The 23,277-nt window shown below is 56.9% G+C and overlaps 12 protein-coding genes across 12 annotated transcripts; 7 read left to right on the forward strand and 5 right to left on the reverse strand.

Annotated features, from left to right (window-relative positions):
• Window positions 1-502: 502 nt before the first annotated feature.
• Window positions 503-2,518, reverse strand: ColSpa_10152 (nucleoporin NDC1; the record flags this gene model as incomplete). Its single annotated transcript, XM_049276364.1, has 3 exons — window positions 503-1,441; window positions 1,495-2,318; window positions 2,380-2,518. The coding sequence occupies 3 exons, from the start codon at window positions 2,516-2,518 to the stop codon at window positions 503-505; spliced, it is 1,902 nt and encodes a 633-aa protein (XP_049132321.1).
• Window positions 2,519-2,977: 459 nt separating this feature from the next.
• ColSpa_10153 (syntaxin-18) lies at window positions 2,978-3,835 on the forward strand (the record flags this gene model as incomplete). The annotated part of the gene is made up of 2 exons (XM_049276365.1): window positions 2,978-3,262; window positions 3,314-3,835. 2 exons carry the CDS (start codon window positions 2,978-2,980, stop codon window positions 3,833-3,835), a joined length of 807 nt encoding a protein of 268 aa, XP_049132322.1.
• A 154-nt stretch (window positions 3,836-3,989) lies between these two features.
• Window positions 3,990-5,078, reverse strand: ColSpa_10154 (mitochondrial inner membrane protein oxa1-1; the record flags this gene model as incomplete). The annotated part of the gene is made up of 1 exon (XM_049276366.1): window positions 3,990-5,078. One exon carries the CDS (start codon window positions 5,076-5,078, stop codon window positions 3,990-3,992), a length of 1,089 nt encoding a protein of 362 aa, XP_049132323.1.
• An 851-nt stretch (window positions 5,079-5,929) lies between these two features.
• Window positions 5,930-6,359, forward strand: ColSpa_10155 (GDP-Man:Man(3)GlcNAc(2)-PP-Dol alpha-1,2-mannosyltransferase; the record flags this gene model as incomplete). Its single annotated transcript, XM_049276367.1, has 2 exons — window positions 5,930-6,153; window positions 6,203-6,359. 2 exons carry the CDS (start codon window positions 5,930-5,932, stop codon window positions 6,357-6,359), a joined length of 381 nt encoding a protein of 126 aa, XP_049132324.1.
• A 25-nt stretch (window positions 6,360-6,384) lies between these two features.
• Window positions 6,385-7,608, forward strand: ColSpa_10156 (GDP-Man:Man(3)GlcNAc(2)-PP-Dol alpha-1,2-mannosyltransferase; the record flags this gene model as incomplete). Its single annotated transcript, XM_049276368.1, has 2 exons — window positions 6,385-7,381; window positions 7,433-7,608. The coding sequence occupies 2 exons, from the start codon at window positions 6,385-6,387 to the stop codon at window positions 7,606-7,608; spliced, it is 1,173 nt and encodes a 390-aa protein (XP_049132325.1).
• A 142-nt stretch (window positions 7,609-7,750) lies between these two features.
• On the reverse strand, window positions 7,751-9,845 carry ColSpa_10157 (glutathione hydrolase proenzyme; the record flags this gene model as incomplete). The annotated part of the gene is made up of 7 exons (XM_049276369.1): window positions 7,751-8,213; window positions 8,269-8,862; window positions 8,924-8,972; window positions 9,023-9,182; window positions 9,239-9,502; window positions 9,536-9,780; window positions 9,842-9,845. The coding sequence occupies 7 exons, from the start codon at window positions 9,843-9,845 to the stop codon at window positions 7,751-7,753; spliced, it is 1,779 nt and encodes a 592-aa protein (XP_049132326.1).
• An 824-nt stretch (window positions 9,846-10,669) lies between these two features.
• Window positions 10,670-12,499, forward strand: ColSpa_10158 (tRNA 2'-phosphotransferase 1; the record flags this gene model as incomplete). The annotated part of the gene is made up of 1 exon (XM_049276370.1): window positions 10,670-12,499. The coding sequence occupies one exon, from the start codon at window positions 10,670-10,672 to the stop codon at window positions 12,497-12,499; it is 1,830 nt and encodes a 609-aa protein (XP_049132327.1).
• A 236-nt stretch (window positions 12,500-12,735) lies between these two features.
• Window positions 12,736-14,927, reverse strand: ColSpa_10159 (RING finger protein B; the record flags this gene model as incomplete). The annotated part of the gene is made up of 2 exons (XM_049276371.1): window positions 12,736-14,106; window positions 14,181-14,927. 2 exons carry the CDS (start codon window positions 14,925-14,927, stop codon window positions 12,736-12,738), a joined length of 2,118 nt encoding a protein of 705 aa, XP_049132328.1.
• Window positions 14,928-16,520: 1,593 nt separating this feature from the next.
• ColSpa_10160 (general transcription and DNA repair factor IIH subunit tfb4) lies at window positions 16,521-17,618 on the forward strand (the record flags this gene model as incomplete). Its single annotated transcript, XM_049276372.1, has 1 exon — window positions 16,521-17,618. One exon carries the CDS (start codon window positions 16,521-16,523, stop codon window positions 17,616-17,618), a length of 1,098 nt encoding a protein of 365 aa, XP_049132329.1.
• A 761-nt stretch (window positions 17,619-18,379) lies between these two features.
• On the reverse strand, window positions 18,380-19,927 carry ColSpa_10161 (threonine dehydratase, mitochondrial; the record flags this gene model as incomplete). The annotated part of the gene is made up of 2 exons (XM_049276373.1): window positions 18,380-19,686; window positions 19,744-19,927. 2 exons carry the CDS (start codon window positions 19,925-19,927, stop codon window positions 18,380-18,382), a joined length of 1,491 nt encoding a protein of 496 aa, XP_049132330.1.
• Window positions 19,928-21,493: 1,566 nt separating this feature from the next.
• On the forward strand, window positions 21,494-21,967 carry ColSpa_10162 (actin-related protein 3; the record flags this gene model as incomplete). The annotated part of the gene is made up of 3 exons (XM_049276374.1): window positions 21,494-21,528; window positions 21,611-21,633; window positions 21,696-21,967. The coding sequence occupies 3 exons, from the start codon at window positions 21,494-21,496 to the stop codon at window positions 21,965-21,967; spliced, it is 330 nt and encodes a 109-aa protein (XP_049132331.1).
• Window positions 21,968-22,085: 118 nt separating this feature from the next.
• ColSpa_10163 (actin-related protein 3) lies at window positions 22,086-23,177 on the forward strand (the record flags this gene model as incomplete). The annotated part of the gene is made up of 3 exons (XM_049276375.1): window positions 22,086-22,166; window positions 22,224-23,057; window positions 23,112-23,177. 3 exons carry the CDS (start codon window positions 22,086-22,088, stop codon window positions 23,175-23,177), a joined length of 981 nt encoding a protein of 326 aa, XP_049132332.1.
• Between the last annotated feature and the right edge of the window lie 100 nt (window positions 23,178-23,277).

A 23,277-nucleotide genomic window follows, 5' to 3' on the forward strand; every position in this document is an offset into this window, starting at 1 on the left:
GTAGCTTCCAGGCTTTCCATACTCTAATCCAGAATCTAGCTTAGCGGCACCAGCGGGTGGGCGGGAACGGGCACTAACCTTTCGAATTCCAGGCGCTCAAAGACAAGATCACAATGGGATGGAATGGGAGGGGAATGGCCCTCGGCATGAAAGATCTTTTTTTACTTGCCGCCTTGGCTTGGGGAAGCATGAGCCCACGACTAGCGGTCACTGTCTTACACGTGCGGTCGTGCCCAATCGCTGGCGTCCAATCGTCTCATGTCATTCCTCTCCGCTGGCCTAGGCGGACGGGCTACGCAGGCAAGATGAGGCTTGCGCACCTCAGTTGCATGTGACAATAGACTTGCGGTCACGGACCGTCAGATGCGATCGAAGCTGCGTTTTACTGACTTTTATTTCTATGATACACGTCGTTATGCCGTTATGCATGTGCCGTTTTGCCCACCGAACGCCCTCACAATTCGTGATGGTACCGCGATACTACATATGCGACAAGCCGCTCCTAGCGTGCGTGTTGCATCTCGGGAAGTCGAGGTTTGTCCTCCCTCGAGGGAGCCTCTTGGGCTGCGGCCTCCTTCGCCAGTCTCATATCCGTGCGGGTCAACCTCAAGTCGCTGCTGTAAGGTTCAAACTCCGCAATCACCTGGGCCAAGCCCGTCTTCAGGGCTGCAATCAGCGCATCTACCTCCGGCGCGGCTCTGTTCTGTTCGACGTCGGTCCAATGAACGGGGAAGTTGGCCTTGAACGCCTCGATCTTGCTGATGACTGTGGTGAAAGTCCTAATGATGGTGGGGATGTCCTTGTGGACCTTGCCAAACGTATCCTCTGTAAGACTGTGGACAGCCAATAGGCTGAGCACATCAACCGCGTTGACATATTGGCTCAGCTCCGAGTAGGGTGTTCCGAGGACGACAGCGGTGAGCCGGTTCCTGAACTGTTGACGAAATATCCAACCGACGTACTCGTTACTGATGACCTTCAGAGCCCAAGTCTGGAACTGGTTTCTCAGTTGAGGGGACGACAATGCCTCCTGCTGCTCCTTGGTCAAAACCTTGTCGCGAGCCCCTCGGAGCGTCTTCTTTGCGATGGGACTAAGCTGCGATACTGGCGAGTTACCGGGATGGCGTCCGACCTGGGTGAGTGCCTTTTCCACCTCACCACGCATTGTCCTGTTTGCGGGTTTGCTCTGGAAGATCGGGTCTTCCTTCAAAGGAGCTGACGAGCGAGCCCGCACTTCTTCGGGTTGGACAGGGACGGCCGGCACAGCTGCAGGCTTCCCATACTCATCAATTCTAGTCTCAATGCTTTTGATGACAGTGAGGCAGTGTACGTAGATCTGGGACCACGTGGAACCATCTTTACGATCAATGTCCTGGAATATGGCCTTGCGTCTGCCTTCGTCATTGCGTGCGATATATGCCAGTTCCCAGAGGGCAAAACACTATACTTGTTAGCTAGTTGACGGTGCACAATTTTCCACTGGAAAGCACTCACCCGAACTTGGTCTTTCTTGCTCTTGAGTCCGTTGAGAAGACTACCGTTCGGATCCTTGGATTCGCTGGTGAGAGGTTTGCCATTTTTCAGCGGGGGTTTGACCATGAATGTCGAGAACGCATGATTCGCCGTCTTCCAGACAACATTGATCAAGAAGCCAGCCACAGCGCAACGGAAAAGCAAGGGCAAGTCCCAAGGCTGGGTAGGTGGCAGCATGTTGGTTTTGGGGATGCTGTAGAAAGGTCGCAAGAAAAACAATGCCCATCCCCAAATGAAGGATCGCAAGAACATCATGTGGACAACGCCAGCAATAGGAGCAACGCTAAGGCATCGAACACTGGACTGGATGAGGATCGCAGGCACTTCGCCCAAGACCTTACTCAGCGAAGCATCTCCAGAAACCTTGACACCATCTCCTTCGGGCCTCGACACATCGATGATGAGCTTGTCGTTATCGTGGTAGAAGTGGAAGATCGCTTGGACAACGGCGCTGATAGCCATGTAGCAAAAGAAGCACAGTGTCCTCTCGTTCACTCTGGCGCGTTCGCCACCACTGTAATATGTGACCCATCCCAAGTTTGCGCTCTCTGGCATGGCCCACAGGTAGACATGGCTAAAAAGGGCGCTCGAAAAGCTGTAGAAGAGGAATGCCTCGAGGGTGTGGATGCTGAAGAAGAACTTCGTGAACGCGTGGAATGTTGAGTTGGAAGCGCGAACGCCGACGTGGTACTGCGCAATGCGCAGGATCAGGATCGATAGGCCGCAGGTGAATAGGAATAATGTTCGGAAGCCCGCGGGGCCAATGGGGAACCAAGACCAAAAGTCTGAAGGGAAGATGTCAGTTGGGAAGCTTCGCGAGCTTGCATCGTGCAGACAACTACTCACAGGAGCTCCAGCCGGAAAGCAAGACGGCTTGGACATAAGATAGACCTAGAAGAATGGTCGCGGTGGAAGAAAATCGCCTTTGCAGCGCAGGCTGCAGAAAGTCCTTATAAGGAGCCCTTCTGACTGTTGCCGGTGCCATACTGAAGTTGCATGGTCATCGAGACCGTGTGTTTTGGGGCGAAGGTTGGCAAGGCTGCACTTGGACTGGTGCCGTGGCCGGGATCTGGAAGTAAATAATGTAAAAATCTCCAGTGCAACAACAACTGCAGCTCCGGATCGAGCTTGCCTGAGCACCGACATTCTTGAGACCCGCCCTGAGGAGAAAATGAGCCACACGCATCACGTGCAGATAAGATAACAAGGCACCACAATTGCGAACGTGAGCTGATTGGGTGGGGTGAGGCACGTTACGTAGTGTTCCAGCCACAGCCCACGACGACATACCGGTTCCTGGCAGCCATTACCAGCCTAGGTACTTACCCATCCCCAGACATCTCGACTTATCGTTGCCGGCCAAAGTTGATTCGCCCTCGAAACGGAACGACGCCATTCTTTTGATACCTCTTGCTCGCGGTTTTCTGCATTTACCATCGCCACAATGTCCTACGATCAGCTATCATCGCTCGAGGCCGGCCGATCGGGCCGCCAGGGCAACTATTCCGACGACCCCGAGTTCAAGCAGCTTCAGTCTCAGTTGACCAACAAGATCTTCAACCTGCGGCGCAACATCCAGCAGCTCACCACCGATGTTAACATTCTCGGAACGAAGCGCGACACCCCCCGTGTCAGGGAACGAGTCCACGATCACCTCGAGAAGACTCGGGACCTATGCAAGGAGATTGGAGATGGAGTCAAGAAGCTCCAAACCTGGGATGATTTGACGGTTCGTGTTAAACAGACACTTTGCGCACAAACTCTGCTAATGCAACATTAGAAACAACAAAAATACGACCAGTCCAGAATATCGACAGACTTTCAGAACGTCCTCCAAGAATTCCAAGACATCCAGAGGAAGGCTCTCGAGAAACAGCGTGCGTCCGTCACAGCCGCGCGCGCAGCGACCGAAGGCGAGGGGGCAGATGCTTCGGCCGGAGCCGAGGACCGTCTCGAGCTACAACAGCAGCAGGAGGTCAGCCGCCTTGCGTCACAGGATGAGGTGGACTTCCAGGAAGCGCTCATCATCGAGCGCGAAGAGGAGATCCGGAATATCGAACAGGGTGTTGGCGACCTGAATGTGCTGTTCAGACAGGTGGCGCAGATTGTGACCGAACAAGGAGAGCAGCTTACATCGATCGCGGACAACGTAGAAGACGTGCGCGACGATACACGCGGCGCCCAGGTCGAGCTTCGACAGGCAGCAAGGCACCAGAAAGCAGCTCGCAACAAGGGGTGCTGTCTAATGTTGATCCTCGCAGTCATTCTCACCATCATCATTCTTGCGATTGTCGTGGACTAGCATGGCATAGGGTATCGGTTCTTTTGTCTTTGTTTGATTGCTATTGCTACATTGGCGTTTCGGTGGCGTGTCGCTATTTTTGTACATCAGGGCTTCTGTAGCCGAGGACATAATTCCGAAATCAGTTTCTCCATCGTACACTGTTGTTGGTGATCTATGCTACCGGCAAAATGATAGGCTCTCGGTGCCGGCAAGGTTGAACGGTATGAGGTTTGGGAAATACCCTGTCTACTACCTTGCCAGAGACCTGCGTGAAGGCCATGGACGCAATCCAGTAAACAAACAAGCCTGCTGGCAAGTTGCTACAGAGCGCGGGCACAAGAATTGCCGAGACGAGTAGTCCCCTTTGAAGACGAACTCTCCACTTCAGGCCGGGAGTCATGTATGCTTGGGAGTTTCCGAAGTCGAACACAAGCTTTCTCATCTCCTCTTGCTTCGGGAACATTGTGTAGCCCATCGTCAACATCAGTATCCCGGGTAGGGCCATCGTGGGATCAGCTACTGTGAGATCGGTAAACCATAGCATGCCGCCATTGGCCATACCGGCCTCCACGGTCGAGCCAAGAGACTGCAAGCCGTTTGAGACAGCTTCGACTGACGATGATAGAGCCGTTGACGCCTGCTCCGGGACAGATGCTGCTGCTGCACCCACGGCTGGTTGGGTAGTGTCCTTGTAGTTTCCTGACAATAAGGACAACCAGCCGCCACGGGCGCCACACAGCCGCCTCAGAGTTTCGGACATGAGAAACCAAATGGGTATGCCGAGTGCGGGTGCCCAGGCCTTCCAGTCCTGGCACCCACGTTCCTTGAGGAGCCTTTTTCGAGTCCGGGCTAGTTGCAGGGCTCCCGAAAGGCGGTTGGCACGAAATTGAAACCTCCAGGCGTTAAGTAATGGCATGGTTTCGGTCTGTTTGTTGACAATGTGCTTGGCGATCATCTGAAGCGGTGTTCTGACGACGGCGACGGCAAAAGCTGCGAATATGATTGTAGTGCCCCAGTGTCCTGTAGAGCCGAGGGAGTTTAGCCAGATGAGAGCCTCCCCGGTCGCTTGGACACTGTTTTCGACATAGGCGCCCATGGAAATGTTTCTTGCACCTGTAGTCCTCTGGATAGAGTGTGGCGCCATCGGCCTCAGGGTTGGGCGAAGAAAGGCAGACTGCGAAAGCGAATTTGCTGTTGAAAGGCCCAGTGGTTGGCGCAGGCCGGGCACGATGGCGCAACGCGCCGCTTTGAGGGAAGCCATGATGAGATGATCACGCGCTCATCAGAGGGCCTTTAGGTTCAGACCGAATCACCCGGCCTTTCAAAGTAGCCGGGAGCTTCTGTATGGTTGACGACTCAGCCAGAAATGTCAAGGGTTGATGTTGAATTTCGCGGTGGATGAGAATGAGATGAATCAATGATTGACTCTCAGTGGTCAATGGGGAGCTGCAAGAGTGGATCCCTACATGGGCCATTCCGCTTCGTCTCAGTCAGGTAACGACTTGAATGGCACAATGGACATGCTGCTGTGGGCCTGGCGGGCGGTGAGGGAAGCTGAGAGAGAGCCACAGAGCCTCCCGTGGTCGGCCAGTGCAGATCCACCGCTCCCGTCAGCGCGTCACCAGTTATCCCAGCGCAATGTGGCCCAGTTCGCCGGGCCGGAAAAGACCTGGACCCTTGTGGGGGTCCACTGACCAGTGCCGCAGTGCGAGGAAGGCATGTGCGGCCTGTAACTAATTACGCTGCAGCTTCCCCCGCCCCATTTTCTAGCTTGCAGTACAACCTGGCCTGTTTCCTGTCCCGTCTACAGCACCTTATCCCACAACGACGTCAACGGGCAATGCTGAAGCTAGACCAGACCGCCGCCATCTTCGGCTTCAACCGCCCTTTCTTTTCCTGAACACTACCGCGGTCACTGTGCAGCAAAGAAAACAACAATACTGAAATCCATTCACCTCGCGATTTCCTCGACCTCCGATGCCCGAAACCTGCTCAGCGCCGTCTGGGCAGAAGCCCTTCTCCTTCGGCATCGATCCCTGGACCCTCGCCTACGTCGTCGTTCCGATCATAGCCATTTCCCCAATAGCAACATATATGATGTTTCCTCTCATCATGCGGGGCCTTGGGTCTCTGCTGGGATGGTACCTGCGAAAGAAAACAGAGGGAAGGAGAGCACAGCTCTTGGAGCTCATGAACGCGGAGCAGCAGTCCTTCAGGCAGTCACCTAAGAAGGGTGCAAGCGGCAGCAAGAACAATGTGCAGGCACAAGCTTCCGGAAGCTCTGAAAAGAAGGACGCAGACTGGACCGGAGTCATCGGCTTCTTCCACCCCTTCTGGTGCGTCGATTGTGAATGACAACTAAGGGCAGTTACTAACGGCATAAAGCAATGCTGGTGGAGGCGGAGAACGAGTCCTCTGGGCTGCGATCAAAACCACCCAGGAGCACTACCCGAAAGCACTCTGTGTTGTCTATACTGGCGACCACGAAGTGAACAAGCAGGCCATGCTTGCGCGCGTCAAGGTTTGCCTCCCGAACACGTAACCCCTCTTTTGCGCATGCTCACAAGATGTCGCAGACCCGATTCAACATCGACCTGCACCCCCCTACTGTTAACTTCCTCTACCTGAGCACACGACACCTTGTGCTGGCCTCGACATGGCCTCACTTTACACTTCTCGGACAATCGCTTGGATCCGTTGTTCTGGCTTGGGATGCCTTCCAGCTCCTTGTCCCGGACATCTTTATTGATACCATGGGCTACGCCTTCTCCTTGGGTCTGTCCAAGCTACTCTTTCGCAGAGTCCCTACTTGCGCCTACGTGCACTACCCCACGATCTCGACCGATATGCTGGAGTCGCTTGACCCTAAGGCTACGACCGGAACACAGGGCGTCAATGCTGGCAAGGGAGTTGGTCTCCGAGGCAAGGTCAAGAAGTTTTACTGGAAGATGTTTGCGGCCTTGTACTCTCGGGTTGGATCTACAGTCGACGTGGTCATGACGAACTCGACCTGGACCCAAGGCCATGTCCAGAGGCTCTGGGGCCCTTACCGTCAGGCCAAGGCCAGAAACTACCCCATCGCCGTCAACTACCCGCCTTGCGCCGTTGAAGAGCTTGAAGAGGCCGTGGAGGTCTCCGAAGCCAGCGAGAAGAAGCGCGAGAAGGCCTTGGTCTACATCGCCCAGTTCCGCCCCGAGAAGAATCACACCCTCATCATCCAATCCTTCGCCGAGTTCCTCAACACCAAGTCCGAAGCCGCCGAGGGTGCGAAACTGGTCCTCATTGGTAGCGTCAGAGACGACCACGACTCCAAGCGGGTGTATACGCTGCGCCTTCTGGTTAACGAGCTCGGCATTAAGGATAGAGTCGAGTTCCACCTGGACGCTTCGTGGCCCGAGATCCTGGACTGGCTGCAAAAAGCCTCGGTGGGTGTCAACGGCATGTGGAACGAGCACTTTGGCATCGGTGTCGTTGAGTACCAGGCTGCTGGTCTGATCTCGGTTGTTCACGACAGCGGTGGCCCCAAGCTGGATATCGTCACCAAGGTCGATAGTGAACCGACAGGTAGGTGGCTGACAAACATCCTTTCGAAGCCACACACTAACATGAGTACAGGCTTTCACGCCACGAACGTCAAGGAGTTCGCCGAGGGTTACGAGAAGGCCCTTTCCATCAAGGACACGCTCCCCATCCGTCTCCGGGCACGCCAATCGGCCAAGCGGTTCACGGAGAGCGAGTTCGATCAAAAGTGGATCGCCCAGATGGAGAAGCTGGTAGCCCTGAGGACATAGTTACATTTGTTACTCTTGTTTGTATTTTTCTATGTACCTGATAGACTCGAGGATACCCCTTCCCTTCAGATAACCTCAATAAACATGAACTATGCTCTATAGCCTCTAATCATCTTTGCGTGAAGCCAGTCTACATGATTTTCTAAACCGTAAACGCGCCGCTGTTCTTCTGACGCGGCTCGCTCGCCGCCTCAAAAACACCGCCATCGAAGATGATACCCTGCACGGCACTGCTGCCCTCGGGCACCCACTTCACATGGTGGCCCTTTTCGAGCATGCTGGCGACGGTGTCGTTGTCGAACGGGTACTCGAAGGTGACGGTGTTGGGCATGAGCTGGTCGTGCAACCGCGGCTCGCGGAGGGCCTCCTTCATGGTCCGGCCGTGCTCGAGGACGTGCCAGGTGACCTGGGCCGTGGAGCTGATGATGCGCGAGCCGCCCGCGGCGCCGACGGTGGCGTAGAGGGTGCCGTCGGGGTGCTCGACGATGACCGGGGTGATGGAGGAGAGGGGCCGCTTCTTGGCGCGGACAAAGTTCGCGGGGGAGGGCTCGAAGCCGAAGGCGTTTCGGACGCCGGGGATGGAGAAGTCGTTCATTTCGTTGTTGCTGGTGATTTTGTCAGTGGGGGTTTGTCAGAAAGTAGAAAAAGGGGGCTACGAACAGAATCACACCGGACAACGGATCCATGATCTGAGCGCCAAAGAGAAGGTTCACGGTCGTGGTCAGGGACGTCGCCATGCCTGACTTGTCCGCCGTCACAATATGCGACGTCCCGAACCCTTCGCTCGAGTACATCCCGTGCGGGTCGTACCGCTCGACCGGCTGCGTCTGGTTATCCAAGATCCTGCCCCGGATGTCCTTGGCTGTGGCCTCGTCGATGAGGGTGTCCTCGAACGGGCCGATGCCGTCGACGAAGTCCGGGTCGCCGAGGAGGGACCTCGCGCCGTAGGCGAAGCGCAGCGCCTCGTCGAAGCGGTGGACGCCGAGCTTCGTGTCGGCGCTCTCGGAGGGGTCGAACTGCTCCATGATCTTGAGGGTGTTGAGGCACACGGCGCCGCTGGCGGGGGAGCCGACGGAGACGAGGCGGTGGCCGCGGTAGGTGATGGAGAGGGAAGGGCGTGTAACGGCCTTGTAGGAGGCGAGGTCGTCAAGGGTGAGGGTGCCGTTTGTGGCGCGGACGGTGGCGATTATGGATTCTGCGATGGGGCCAGTGTAGAACACGTCTGGGCCTTCTTCCGCGATCTTGGCGAGGGTTCTTTGGGCGTTTTTAGTTGCGGTGGTTGAGAGAAAGGGGGAGGGCTAGATGGAAGACTTACGCTCCGTAGCGTTTGCGGTAGATTGTGTCGCCGAGCTGGAGAAGTGTGCCTGGAGGCTGTTAGTCATGTTACAACTGGCTGAACATGCCAAAGACTTACCGTTCGGGGCGAACTCCTCAGCCCACACGGGGTCTTCCACGAGGAAGTTCCATTGTCCTCTGATGGCGTTGGCCATGTATCGCACCAAGTCCTCGGAGACTCTAAAGCCCGCAGTCGCCAGTTGTGCAGCCGGAGTGACAACACTCTTCCATGGCAGCGCCTAAGCAGTGAGTTAGCCTCGGTTTTGCTTCACTCAAAGTCAACTGGGTTGCTTACTCCGTACTTCTTGTGGATGTATTCCAACCCACGAACCTCACTCGGCACGCCCACAGCCAAGCCCCCGTAGACGCTCCCCTTGATGTTGCCCTTGTACATGTCCTGGAACGCCGCGGCTGGCGCCGCCTCTCTGAAGTCAACGGACTCATAGTTCCCATCGGCGTCTCTGATCACGACGAACCCGCCGCCGCCAATGCCAGAGTGGTACATGCCCACAGTGCCGACGCAAAAGGTTGTGCCGACGAGTGCGTCAACGGCGTTTCCCTGTGCGAGAGTTAGTCATGTGTGAAACGGTACATGGTGAATGCCAGAATAATTCCAGAAGCCTCCTGGATTTGCCGGGTTTATGAGAAGACGTACACCTTGCGCGATCAGGTCGCGACCTATCTTGCTGCATTCCACGGCCTCACTCGCGACGGCGCCAGAGCTGCCACTGTGAGGGTTAAAGACGAATTGCGGTACGGTCCCGGCCGAGATTGCGCGGAACCCGGCCAGTAGGAGCAGAGAGGCGTAGCAGCGCCATGTTGAATGAGAGGATGGTTCTGGTGACAGTCAGTTTTGTATGTTCAAAAGCGCTGAGCACACTTGATGGGACGAACTCACTCATCTTGAAAGGTCCAGAAGCAGAAGGGCGGCTGTCTGTGAGCCAACACCAGACGGTTCCTCCGAGACTCGACGGCCGAAGCTCCGATAAGAGATAACGCCAAAAGGAGAGAGGTGAGCAACTCTGGAAGTCGGCACTCGACTGTTGTCTCTTATCTGGGGAACAACCTCTCTTTCCTTACTCTACGAAATAGCCTAGGAGAACAAGGTGAGTAAGCTGGGGCCATTACAAACCAGCCCATTCCGTAGTCGGGGGGTCATGACTTATTTCTACTGGATCCCCCCCGTCGATTGCGACAGACCGAGTCCCTATTACAAGTTCCAGGGCGGTGCGCCCCAGATCCGGCAGGCACTGATAAGCGACTTAAACTGGGGCGCCGGGGTGGAGGTGCGCATGATGGCGGTCATGCTGGATCGCGGCCCCACACCGCGCGCCCAGCGCCCCAGGGACACCAATCAGGGGCTGGCGAATTGGGTAATTCTCAGCAACCTTCAGAGCTGGTCGATAACTTTTTTTCTCACAAGTCGCATGTCACAAGCTTCATTCTCACTGTTGACGGCGATTACTTTTCTGAGGCCATTGCACCACGCTCTCTGACTCGGAGCCGCATCTCTTAACATTTGTTGGGTCACGTCGTCAAGCTAGTGGTGGTCCCCCAACCGTAACCAATCCCAAAACCTTCAGCCGAGTATCTGATGAGTCTGTCCCTACGGCTTCTCCCGAGACTCACTTCATCTTCACTCCGCCCGGCGGCTCTCACACTCATCGGCCCTAGCCGCGCTTATACCTCGGCCGCACCTCGCAGGCCACTCATACACAAAATCAAGATGTCGTCAAACACAGACACACCACAGCAACAGCCGGCGTCCAAACCGGCTCAGGAGATTCCCTCAAAGCCGGCAGCACCAGCATCTCAGCAAGGTCAGGGACAGGGACAGGGCCAGGGGTCGGAGCAGAGGAAATGGCAGAGTAACGGAAACAAGCCCAATGGCAACAAACGCGGGTTCCAGGGCCAGGGCGGACGGGGCAAGGACAAGCAGCGCAAGTCGAAGCGTGAGAGGAACATCACGGAGGGGTCCTCGGAGGAGGTCTTGGCGGCGGACGTGCAAGCGCTCATCGCATCCCGTAAGGAGTCTCTCCCCGAGCCGGCGCCGGCGCCGGCGGATGCGGGTGCGGATGCCAAGGAAGGCGACGCCGAGGCCGCGGCTGAGACCGCCCCGGCACAACCCCTTCCGGCCCCCTTCACCGAGATCGAGGTCGAGGTCCTCGCCCTCTCCTCCACAGGCGACGGCCTCGCCGTGCACGCCGGCTCCCCGCCCACCCAGATCTATGTCGTCCCCTTTGTCGCCCCCGGCGATGTGGCAAAGGTCAAGGTCATCCGGCACTTCCCCGCCGAGTCGTACTCCATGGCCGACTACCTCTCGGTCGTCACGCCGGGCCCGCTGCGCGACGACACCCGCGTCAACTGCAAGTACTTCACCAAGTGCTCCGGCTGCCAGTTCCAGATGCTCAGCTACGACACCCAACTGGCGCACAAGCGCACAATCGTCGAGAAGGCGTTCCGCAACTTCTCCAACCTCAACCCGGAGCTCGTGCCGGAAGTGGCCGAGACCATCGGCAGCCCGCTGCAGTACGGCTACCGCACCAAGCTCACGCCGCACTTTGACGGTCCCCCGGGGCACAACAAGAGGAACAAGCCGCGCCAGGCGCTCGACCGGGTACCCGAGATCGGCTTCAACGTCAAGGGCCGCCGCGCGGTGCTCGACATCGAGGACTGCCCCATCGGCACCGACGCCGTCCGTCTCGGCATGAAGCGCGAGCGCTCCCGCATCGCCCGCGAGTTTGGCAACTACACCAAGGGCGCGACCATCCTCCTCCGCGAGAGCACGAAGCGGTACCCCAAGAAGGTCATTGGCGGCGACGGCGACGCCGCCGACGCGGAACAGGAACAGCCCCCCGCGGAGACCCCCTCGGACGCGATCCGCGTCGACACCGACACCCACACCGACATCAAGACGTGCCTGTCCGAGACGGGCGCCATGAGCACCGAGTACATTGGCCGGTACCTCTTCACCAACCCCGCAAACTCCTTCTTCCAGAACAACAACTCCATCCTGCCGACCTTCACGGGCTACATCCGCGACCACGTCATGCCGCCCGCGGGCCCCAACCGCGACCGCACAAAGTACCTCATCGACGCCTACTCGGGCTCGGGCCTCTTCACAATCACGCTGGCCTCGCTCTTCCAGGGCAGCACGGGCATCGACATCGCCAAGGACTCGATCGAGTGCGCGCGCAAGAACGCCAAGCTCAACGACCTGCCCGAGTCGCAGTGCAACTTCATGGCCGCCGACGCCCCGGAGCTGTTCAAGCACGTCACCTACCCGGCCGACGAGACCGTCGTCGTCATCGACCCGCCCCGCAAGGGCTGCGACAACGACTTCTTGAGCCAGCTGCTGCGCTTCGGGCCCCGCCGCGTCGTGTACGTGAGCTGCAACGTCCACACGCAGGCGCGCGACGTCGGCGTGCTCGTCCGCGGGGACGGCGGGGACGGCACAAAGTACGAGATCGAGAGCCTCGTGGGCTTCGACTTCTTCCCGCAGACGGGCCACGTCGAGGGCGTCGCGGTGTTGAACAGGGTTGAGAAGACGGCTTGAAAAGGGGGGAGAGATCGGGATAGGATAGATAAAAGCATTGTGATACCAGCATTGGTCTGTAATAATCCAAAAAAGGCAACAGCCACAGGGGAATAAGAACGTGGCATCAAATCGGGTTAAACCCCTTCTTTAGTCTTGTTCTCTTCTTCTTTCTTCTTTTCGTGTGATCTTCCCTATCTGTCTACTCGATATATGAGATGCGTCTGTACAGAAAAGGAGACCCGGGCCCCAGTCTTTTAGCCTTCCAATGCCCGGTTGTCCTCGAGCAGAATCTTCAGAGCCTGCACCAGGACCTCGACGACCTCCGCCCGCCGGCTCTTCTTGGCCGCCTCCTTGAGCGCCTCCAGACCGCCCTCCTCGATGATCTTCTTGCGGGCGTTGGCACCCGACGCGCCCTCGGCAGCCACCATGTTGTAGACGATGAAGCCGGCGCGGTGCCGCAGGTCCTCGTTGTCGTCGGCGCACATGTCGAGGATGACCTTGACGCCCCGCTCGCGCTCCACGATGGCTTGCACGACGTTCTCGTGGCCCGTGAGGGCCGCCAGCGCACCGCCTGCCGCACTGCGGGTCCCTTCGTCCTCGGCGTCGGCCAAGGCGAGGAGGATGTGCAGACGACCCTTGGCCTGGGGGCTGCCATCGGCGTAGAGCGCCATGCCTTCCGCAGCCTGGACGAGGTTGCAGACGAGCTCGACCGCAGCCTTGGACACCCGCGCATTTGAGCAAAGCAGCTGGTCCTCGATCTGCGGCCATGCTACCCGGACGATGGCTCGTCTGGTGTCCAGATCGTCGGTAGATGCGAGGTTGGTAAGCGCCATGAGTGCCTCGAAAGTGGGGAGGAGATCACGGGTCTCGGCAGCCGGGTCTGGAGGAATGATGGAAATAAGAGGCCGGATCGCAGAGCTCTGCGGGTTAGAGCGGCTCCCGCCGAATACGAGGGCCGGGTTAGTGCTGATGAGGATGCGCGCCAGAGCTTGCGCGGCCGTGCGACGGCCTGCAGCTTCCGACTCGGGCAGAGTTGCCCACGCGACCAGGAGGAGCTTGACGGCGCCCTGCTGGGCGAGTTTTCCACGCAAAGATGTCGTAACTGAAAGTGAGTAAATGATAGCGACAGTGAGCGAGAGCGACGCCGGGGAGCCGTTCTTGCTATGGGTTACCAGCACTGGTGTGACGCCCGCCTCGAAGACGCGCTTGCACCGTTCTGTGACATGGTCGTTGTCGTTGAGGGGATCCGGCCCGGCGGACTTGCCAGCGGCGGCCGCGTACGCCTTGAGCTGGTTCATCTTCTTTTCCTCCTCGGTCAAATTAGGCTGGTACCTGGTCAGGTTCACCAGGATACTGAGGGCCCCGTAAGTCACAGGCGACTTGGGCGGGGCGTCAGCCAACGTCTTCACAAGCTTCTTCAAGAATTCCGCGTTCCCCGCCAGCTTCTCCTTGATGGCCGGCTGGATCGATGCGTACGCCAGTCCTTCGATGGAATGTTGGTGGCCATGGTCGTCTTCGCTCAGGAGCATGGAGGTGAATCTCGTCGACAGCTCTTCGATGGTAGTGATTGCAGGTGATATCTTCCCTTGCCCATCCTCATTCTGCGTCGGCGCGGAGGGCACTGCCTTCGTTCTGAAGTCAGTCAGATTTATGATTGGAGGGGTCCATGTCCGGCTGTTGAAAGGTCTGAATACCATACCCTCAGTTTCGCTAGGATGACGGCTGCCAAATTCTGGACTTGCTCCGAGTGTTTGCGCATGGCGACGGAGCCCTCCTTGGCCGAGTACTCTGGGTCCTGTTGCATCTCCTTGGCAATCTCATCAGGGTCCTGATCGACAACCTCCTCCAACCACTCGGTGCAGTACTTGTTCACAGCGTCGCGGCACTGCGAGTTCATGCAGGCGGCATTGAGCATCTCCAAGCAGGCCGTCTCAACCTTGCGGCTCTTCCACTTTCTTCTCATCAGAGGGCCGAGGGAGCTCAAGAAACCTTCACTGAGAAAAAGCTCTGAAGTGAGATCTGGCACGACCGGGAAGGTCGAGGCAGCGACGCAAAAGGCAACGATGTAGTCGTCATAAGTACCCCTCTTGATTTTGTCGAAAAAGAAGCCAGAAAGCTTCTTGGCGCCATCGTCACCGGCGGCCTTGAGGTAGGCGGAGGTGGCGATGACGGCGTGTGCGCGGACGATCTCTGGCTGTCTCATGTCGAGATATGTCAGGATGGTGTCGACACAGTCACTGTCGATAAGATTGCATATCGTGGGGGCGCCGGTCTTGGCCTGGATGAGTTGCAAGTCCTCGTTGAGCAGCTTGGTGAGCTGGTCGAGGTCGCGGATGGTTTCGTCGTCCTCTTGTCCGCCCTCCATTAATCGCGCAAGGACGAGGAGGGTCTCATCTTCTCGTGATGGCGCCGCCTTGGGAGCGGTCGCTTGGGTGACGGCGGCCATGGTTGCTGGCACTGTGCAGTTCGCTCGGGATGAAAAAGTGCACTGAGCGGTTGATTGGTGATAATGTATACTTGCGTGTACCGTGTCAGGTGCGTGGTTGAGTGAGGACGGAACAGACCTGGGACGGAAAGGAAAAGTCTAGAACAAAACGGGGCGGCACTGTGATATAAGTAGGTACCTCGTCTGGTTGTTTAGGGCGGCGGCGGCGGCGACGGACTGTGTGATGGGATGTGTTGGTCACAAGGTCCGGCGATGACAGAAGCGTGGAGGAGGTTCGGTAGGCCAGTCTCTGAGATAAGAAAGGGCAGGAGTCAATCCCTCGAGAGGTTTCACAAGTGAGACTTGTCACTGGTCAGAGAGCGACGGGCAGAGAGGCAGCGAGTTGGTATGGCATCATTGGTACTGTGGTGGGAGGAGAGGGACTGGAATCAGCCACACTGCACACAACATGCCCTGTGCAGTACGTACCAGAGGTACCAGACTCCAGGGCGTGGTGAGGTCAGAGAGTGCAATCCAGGTCAAGGTCTACATGTCCTTTAGCGTCTGTTCAACCGTCTCTGGACGGTTCGATAGGCCCGACTTTTCCTATCTCTTTTTTTAGGTGCCACGGGTGCCCCTCGTTGGATCCCAGTGCAGCAAACCTACCACCAGGGCACACGTTGACACACGGTACACATGTCACTGGCGGTTGCATCATATCTCTCCCATCGACTGCAATGCACCTCTCCAAGGCAGTGCGAATGGACCGGCTCTCGACGATTGGAACCCAACAGTTACACCGCCCGTTGCGCATGAATGTGATGGACTGAACCTTCGAGTTCCCTCTCGTGGCCTGCTTGCCTGCTGACTAGCGGAGGCAGGTACATCCCAATAGGGATCGGCTAGGAAATGCGTTCAGGGTGTGTAGGGGCGGGGCAGCAATGCTTGAATGTTCTTTGCTTTGCTTTGCTTTGCTTTGCTTGCACCTCACCATCCCAGCTTCCCTCGTTTAACAAAGCCCGCTCCGTTGCTTCAGCTCCAGGCTGAGTCCGGTCCGGCGTCGCGTCTATCGGTCCGTATTCCATCAATCAACGCGCCCCCCACGCCAGACCGCGCCTGGTGCGGTATGTTCCCCCTTGAACCATTTTTTTTGCAAACCCCAGCCGGGAAAAGTGCTGGCTCCCTTCGGAGCCTCTTCCCCGTCACATCCCCCACCCCCGGCCCAGTGCCATCCAATGACTTTGCCTTTCTTGCCATCCTGTGTCTGAAGCACGGGCCAGTTCTCAGCTCGGGCATGGTTACGGATTATTTCTGGACTGTGAAGCTCGTTGCATCACACCTCACCTCACACGAATCCCTACCTATCACAAAACCTCGCCCTGCTTGGCTCTTTCCCTCTTGAATGAGACTGCGCCAAGAGCCCCAATCCACTCGTTAGTCTCGAGAACGTAGGATTGGAAGGGTTCAATCGTACGAGGTCCCGGACAAAGTCGATACAATACAATCGCAAGCCGCTGGACCGCAGATGCTCCGCCGGTGACACCTTCGCTGCGACCTGGCGCCCGCCCTCCGAGGCCATCGCCGTCTCCCGCATAATCCTCCTCCTCCTCCGCCATGAACGCCGTCGACGCCTCGGACCACTACGAGGTCTCCTCGCACGAGGCCACGCCCTCCCTCCTCTCCATCGTCATCGACACGAACCCGCGCGCCTGGGCCGCTCTGAGCGACATCCTCCCACTCTCCAAGGCCATCGCCAACATCCTCGTCTTCGTCAACGCCCACCTCGCCTTCAGCAACGCGAACCAGGTTGCCATCATCGCCTCCCACAGCAACCGCGCAGTATGGCTCTACCCTTCCAAACCCGAGGCCGCGACGACCAATGGCGCCGCACACTCTGAGGACGTGGCCATGACCGACGCCGACTCCTTTGCGCCGACGCCGAACCAGTCGTCCGCCAACAAGTTCCCCCAGTTCGCCCAGATCGAGGCCGCCGTCATGAGCTCCATGCGCAAGCTCGTCGACGCCACCACCGAAGCCGACCTCGCCTGCACAACAACCCAGCTGTCGGGCGCCCTTACACTCGCCCTCGCCCACATCAACAAGACCTCCCTCTCCCTCAACGAGACGAACAAGGCCCCCGATGTCGCCCGTCCCACCTCCTCCGCCCTCAGCCGCCTCCGCGCTCGAATCTTCATCCTCTCCGTCTCCGACTCGGAGCCCGTCCAGTACATCTCCACCATGAACGCCGTCTTCGCCGCCGCCCACTCCCAGATCCCCATCGACACCCTAGCCCTCTCGGGCGACGCAACCTTCCTCCAGCAGGCGAGCTACATCACCGACGGCACCTTTATGCAGGCCGCCAGTCCCCGCGGCCTCCTAAGCTACCTCATGTTCGCCTACGCCGCCGACGCCGAGGCCCGCTCCTCTCTCATCCCTCCCACCCACCACACCGTCGACTTCCGCGCCGCGTGCTTCTGCCACGGCCGTGTCGTCGACACGGGCTTCGTCTGCAGCATCTGCCTCAGCATCTTCTGCGACGTCCCCGACGGCTCAGAGTGCCTCACCTGTGGCACGAAGCTCTCCCTCGGCAGCTACGGCGCTAAGCCCGCCGTCGTCCCGCGCCGGAAGAAGAAGAAGAAGAAGACGGTTCTGGCCAATGGCCACATCAGGGAGGAGACGGGCAGCGCTGCGGGCACGCCTCGTCCAGGATAAGGCAGGACACAGAGAAACGAGGAGAAAAACACAAGTCACGACTTGAAGAAATTCACCGGACAACACCGGTAGAAGGTGTTCTAGTCGTGTAGTGGGCAGGACACGTGACGGTGTCAATAGATGCTACAGATAGCTGCTCACTGCAGCCCGCTTGGCCTGATGAGAGGCTTTTAGCGCAGAACTTATCAAAGTCTACATAGAAGGGAATGGTTCGCTCATGCTCGAAAGAGATAGCAGCGAAAACCCGAGGCATAAAAGTCGAACCGCATTGGATTATAGAGTCTGGATTGATCAGCTTCTTCCGACTTACATATAGCTGGACAGAGAAAGCCCCCCAGATCGTGTTCAGGGTTGAACCGGGGCATTTGGAAGGGGGTGTCTTTCTGCGCCAAGGATGACCTTCAGGGCTAGATCTAGATATTTATTCCAGAGGCATAGTTGAATAATGGGCACCACCATGTCTTGACCATACGGTTTTAACCAACTTATCTTGAAGCACTTGTCTTATTCTTTATGTATGAGCCTGCGAAGTGGTGCTCTAGGAGGACAGGTATGATGTACACGAAGGGGTATCACTACCGAATAACAATATTAGAGGGCCGAATCTTGCGGCCCCTACTGGCTCAGTCACCTCGCCAAGTCCTGCGTTGCGGCGCAAAATATGGCCTGACCACCGCAACGCACCTTGAACAGACTTGTCTACCCACCTTTCCGTTAATGGCTGCAACAAAAAGGAGCCAGCTGCGGCAGTGGTTTTTCTGTCATGATCCTAGATCAACCCGTATCCTTCGAGCGCCGCGGGTAACTTGTGTAGTCTCGCCCAGGCGGGACATGACGCAAACAGGCTCTCTGTCGGAACCACCCATGGAGGCTAACGCGAAGGAGTCAGTATTGTGGGCGAAGTATAGATAGTACCCCGTCCGCGTCTTCTTGACAGTCATCACGCCAATCGCCCCAACAGAGTTACAGTCTCTGACGCCAGGATGGCCCATGAAATCATTCGTGATGAAAGATTCCATGATAGCGTCCTCGTCCCACTCCTCAATATCTCTGCCGTTCGGTCCTCGGCGTGTGTTGCCATAGATCCGTTCGGCACATCGTTGAGACGCCATAGTGGTGGCCATGTGCTCTCCCGTGCCACTGGTGACCGTCGCAACGCTGGTCTTGTCTGGGTCGTCCGGATCACAGGGCACAACAGCTGTGCCAATACCCACCAGAGCAGCAGGACCTATACGCCCCCGATGTTTCATTCCAATGCCGCCAGAAGACGAACCTGCTGCAATGTTTCCTTTCTCATCGATAGCTATGGCTCCAACGGTATCGGTGATGACATCCTCGTGCTCCAGCTCTGTTGCAGAAAATGGTCGCTTAAGACCGCGAGGGCTGCAACCCTGAAGCTGTGCAATTGTGCTTGCGAACTTGGGGCCATCTGTCCATTGAGGGGACATCGTGCCATCGCGGTTTCCCTCATTCGCTAACTGACTAGAAGGTCCTGTCAACAGCTCTTTTTCTTGAAGTATGTGAGGCCGAGATCTGTTGGAGGGAGGCACAGAAGCTCCGACAAATCCCAGAGGAGAACGTTCGGTTGTTTGTCGAGGAGATGTCGTCCGAGAGTACGCCGATCCGGGCGAAGAGTTTCCCTGATGATCCCCCTGCATCTGCTCGAGCGCCGGAGAACCCCGTTGTGGAGAATCTGGCTGACCTTCGTTCCATGTACCACTAAGGATAGCATTGACATGGTCCCTCTGTTGGTTCTGGTACATTCGGACTGGTGTCGGCATGGTCTCGTACTGCTGGCAGCTATCAGTGGCTTCCCCAGTTGGTTTGCGTGCTCTAGCCTGCCTCAGCTTCTCTTCCGCCCGTTTGAGATCTTCTTGCCATCGCAGAAATCGGTCACGCGCGTTTTTGGAGATCAGGTAGTCGTTTGGAACCACCTGCATACCGTTCTCTGTGGCAAAGTTTCTGGCACCCTCTCCAACAAGAATATTCGGTGGAACTCGTCGCAGGGATAGAGGCTGATTGCTTTTGTCCAAGATCAACTTCGCGAGGCAGACGGGGTTTTTGATGTCTAGCCATGGTGTTAGTCGTGGCCTCTGACCACAGCCTTCGATAGGATACAACTCACTGGGGACGGCTCCGCAGGCACCACTTCTACCAAGATGGTCGACGATTGTTGCATCGCACTCAACAGTCCCATCCATTGATAGGTTGGACCCGTAACCAGCGTTGGTGATCTCCTTGTCTTCGAGAACGCGTAAGGCAGCTTCGACAGCTTCGGTGGCCGAAGCACCCGATTTCAAAAACTTCATTCCCATGGAAGCAGCACTACTTTGGTTAGCAGATGAAATTGGACGGAATAGGTTTGGCTTACTCGCTACAGGCCTCAAGGTGAACTCGTTCGTTTTGGTGGCTATGGAAACCAGCCCCTGCATGGATGAAAATGGCCCCAGTGAATTTCCCCTTGTGCATTCGCTTCAAGACTCGGTCGACTGTGCCATTAGCGCCTGCCATTGTCTTTGCATGGTTGTTCAGGCCGCGAGTATGAGTGTTTTGTGAGGAGAGCGTTGTAGAGCCTGCAGCTTCGAGTGCTGGATCGCACTTGGTCTCAGCGACCAAGTGTTCCATTCCACGTATAGTGCGATCAAGGGTGATTTCGCCTCGAAAGAGTCCGACTGGTTCTTTTTTTCGATGCAAGAGTGTTCAGCCGCTCAAGTCAGGGAAAGCGGATCTGTTGTGGGTTTGAGTGCCTGTGACAGTACAGTCGGCATTGGTTTTGGGGGGTAAAGATAATGCTGCGGTTGGTGACTACAAGTTCTAGGTGCAGGCCCACGATTAAAGATAGTTGGTGACTGGATGATGGAGAACTAACTCGGTGTTGGAAAATGTATCAGGAAAGCCAAATCCGTAGTTAAGCTTAAGAGAGTTGGTGATGGGATAATGGGAGACGGCGTAAAGGGATAAATAATTAGACGTGATGACCACAGAAGGGCTGTCCCAGGACCTTTCGGCTGCCATCCAATAAGTGAGCGTGACGGAGATGTGACTCAGGAGAAGAGGAGAATCGAGGATGAAGTTTAGGTAGAACGGGTTGCGGCAAACATGTTGCAGGCAGTTCGAGGTCTATTGGGGCTTCCGGAATAATGCAGTAAGGCAGTTGGCTTGCTGAATAGGGAAGGGACAGCCAATGTGGGAAGTTGCAAAACGCTCAGCATAGCCAAGCTTGATCAGGCTCTTTCCCTGCTGCGGTCACTCTCTCCAGACCCCAGAGAGCTTCTAAGTCAAGAAGGCGCAAAGCCGCGTATGTCGCACGTCGAAATTTCGACTAAACCAGCTCAACTGAATAGAAGAGTTACCACTCCGACATTTCCGGGTCAGTCGGTGACACTTGCGCAGACAGCTTGTCGTCGGACTCAGTGTGTCTGGCTCAAATACCTGCCGGCCCTGGATCCCTAACACCAAGTGTCTTATCGAAAAGATTTCAAACACTTTAGCAAAGAACTTGAGAAAGACACTGTAATGCACCAGGGCGCGAATGGTATCGTCGAATTTCAACCAAGACAACAGTATGCTTATCTAATACGAGTACAGTGTACTGACACAGTTTCATGTAATTGATACGGTCTTCACTTCCTGGGGTGCTTGGTGGGGCTGTGGTGGGGCACCGACCTCTCCATGGCTGGAGAGCCCACCCACTCTGATGCACAGCCGCAGGTTGGGAGCTTCCATCGGTGACAAGGCACACATTTCCGGCTACCTTGGACGTACGTCGTTACCAACATCACGACACATCCGACACCTCGACGGCCTATCCTCCCACTCATTGATGCTGCAACTGAGCTAGAGTCTTCCCGAGCGCATCAAAACCAACTTCCAAGATGGCGAACCAAACGCCTGCCGTTGTCATGGACAAGTAAGCCACCAATGTCACCCTGCCCCGCATCCTCCGAGGCAGACGTCAGTGAGACCATCGCCAGCTAACGGGCCATCAACAGCGGCACGGGATTCTCGAAGCTCGGTACGCCAATTGCACACCTCCATCGTCCGTCTTTCGAGTAATAGCTCTGACTTCCGAACTAGGTTTCGCCGGCAACGACTCCCCGTCCTTTGTGTTCCCGACCGCTATCGCAACGAAAGGTGCTGCTGGAGGCAGTGGAGGAACGGGCTCTGGCCGTCCAGCTGTCGCGAACAAGCCATCCTTCCTTACCGGCGGCGCAGGCCCCGGCGGTCACCTCAACTCGAAGCGAGGAACTGAGGACCTGGACTTCTTTATTGGGGATGAGGCCATTGCTGCCTCTGGAGGACCTGGTCAGTTGGACGCGAACATCGTGACACGGATGGCCAATCGCTGACGGATATTTCCAGGCTACGGTCTTCATTATCCCATCCGCCACGGTCAAATAGAGAACTGGGTTAGTTCATGTTTCGCCAGGAGGATGCCGAATACGAGCTAATAGCTGGCAGGACCACATGGAACGATTCTGGTCCAACTCCATCTTCAAGTACCTCCGCGTCGAGCCCGAAGACCACTTCTTCCTCCTCACAGAACCGGTGCGACCCGAACATCCGCTGCCGATGGCCCAGAATCTTGAGCTGATCTTGTCATAGCCCCTGAACCCTCCCGAGAACCGCGAGAACACGGCCGAGATCTTCTTCGAGTCCTTCAACTGCGCCGGTTTGTACATCGCCGTCCAGGCCGTGCTTGCTCTCGCCGCCTCGTGGACCTCGTCCAAGGTTCACGATCGGTCTCTGACCGGTACGGTCATTGACTCTGGCGACGGTGTTACCCACGTCATCCCTGTCGCCGAGGGCTACGTCATCGGATCCTCCATCAAGTCGATCCCCATCGCTGGTCGCGATCTGACCTACTTCGTTCAGTCGCTGCTGCGTGATAGAGGCGAGCCGGACTCGTCGCTCAAGACGGCCCAGGAAATCAAGGAGCAGCACTGCTACGTGTGCCCTGATATCGTCAAGGAGTTCTCCCGCTACGACCGCGACCCCACCCGCTTTATCAAGCACCCCGTACTCCAGCCTGGCGGCCGTCAGGTCACCGTCGACGTCGGATACGAGCGCTTCCTCGCCCCCGAGATTTTCTTCAACCCCGAGATCTACAGCTCCGACTTCCTTACGCCCCTCCCCACCGTCGTCGACAACGTCATCCAGACCTCGCCCATTGACGTGCGTCGCGGTCTCTACAAGAACATTGTCCTTTCTGGTGGCAGCACTCTTTACAAGGACTTTGGCCGCCGTTTGCAGAGAGACATCAAGCAGTTGGTCGATGCGCGCATCCGAGCCAGCGAGGTCCGTAGCGGCGGTGCCAAGTCCGGCGGTTTGGAGGTTCAGGTCATTACGCACAAGAGACAGAGACACGGCCCCTGGTTCGGTGGTAGCTTGTTGGGTCAGACACCCGAGTTCCGATCCTACTGCCACACCAAGGCTGAGGTAAGTGCAATTTGTGTGAATAACTTACAAGGCCTTTGCTGACTCATCTGATAGTACGAGGAATACGGTCCCAGCATTGTTAGACGGTTTGCGCTGCTGGGCGGCCCTGGCGGTTCATAGATTTGGGGGGGTTCGTAGACTACAGGCCATTGTCACTCTCCGAAAAGCCGACACTCCCACCACATCTACTTATTTACGAGAATTCAAAATCATGACCATC

The sequence above is a fragment of the Colletotrichum spaethianum genome, assembly GCF_022836535.1.
Source record: "Colletotrichum spaethianum MAFF 239500 DNA, contig33, whole genome shotgun sequence".
In the NCBI taxonomy this organism is placed as follows: Eukaryota; Fungi; Ascomycota; class Sordariomycetes; order Glomerellales; family Glomerellaceae; genus Colletotrichum; species Colletotrichum spaethianum.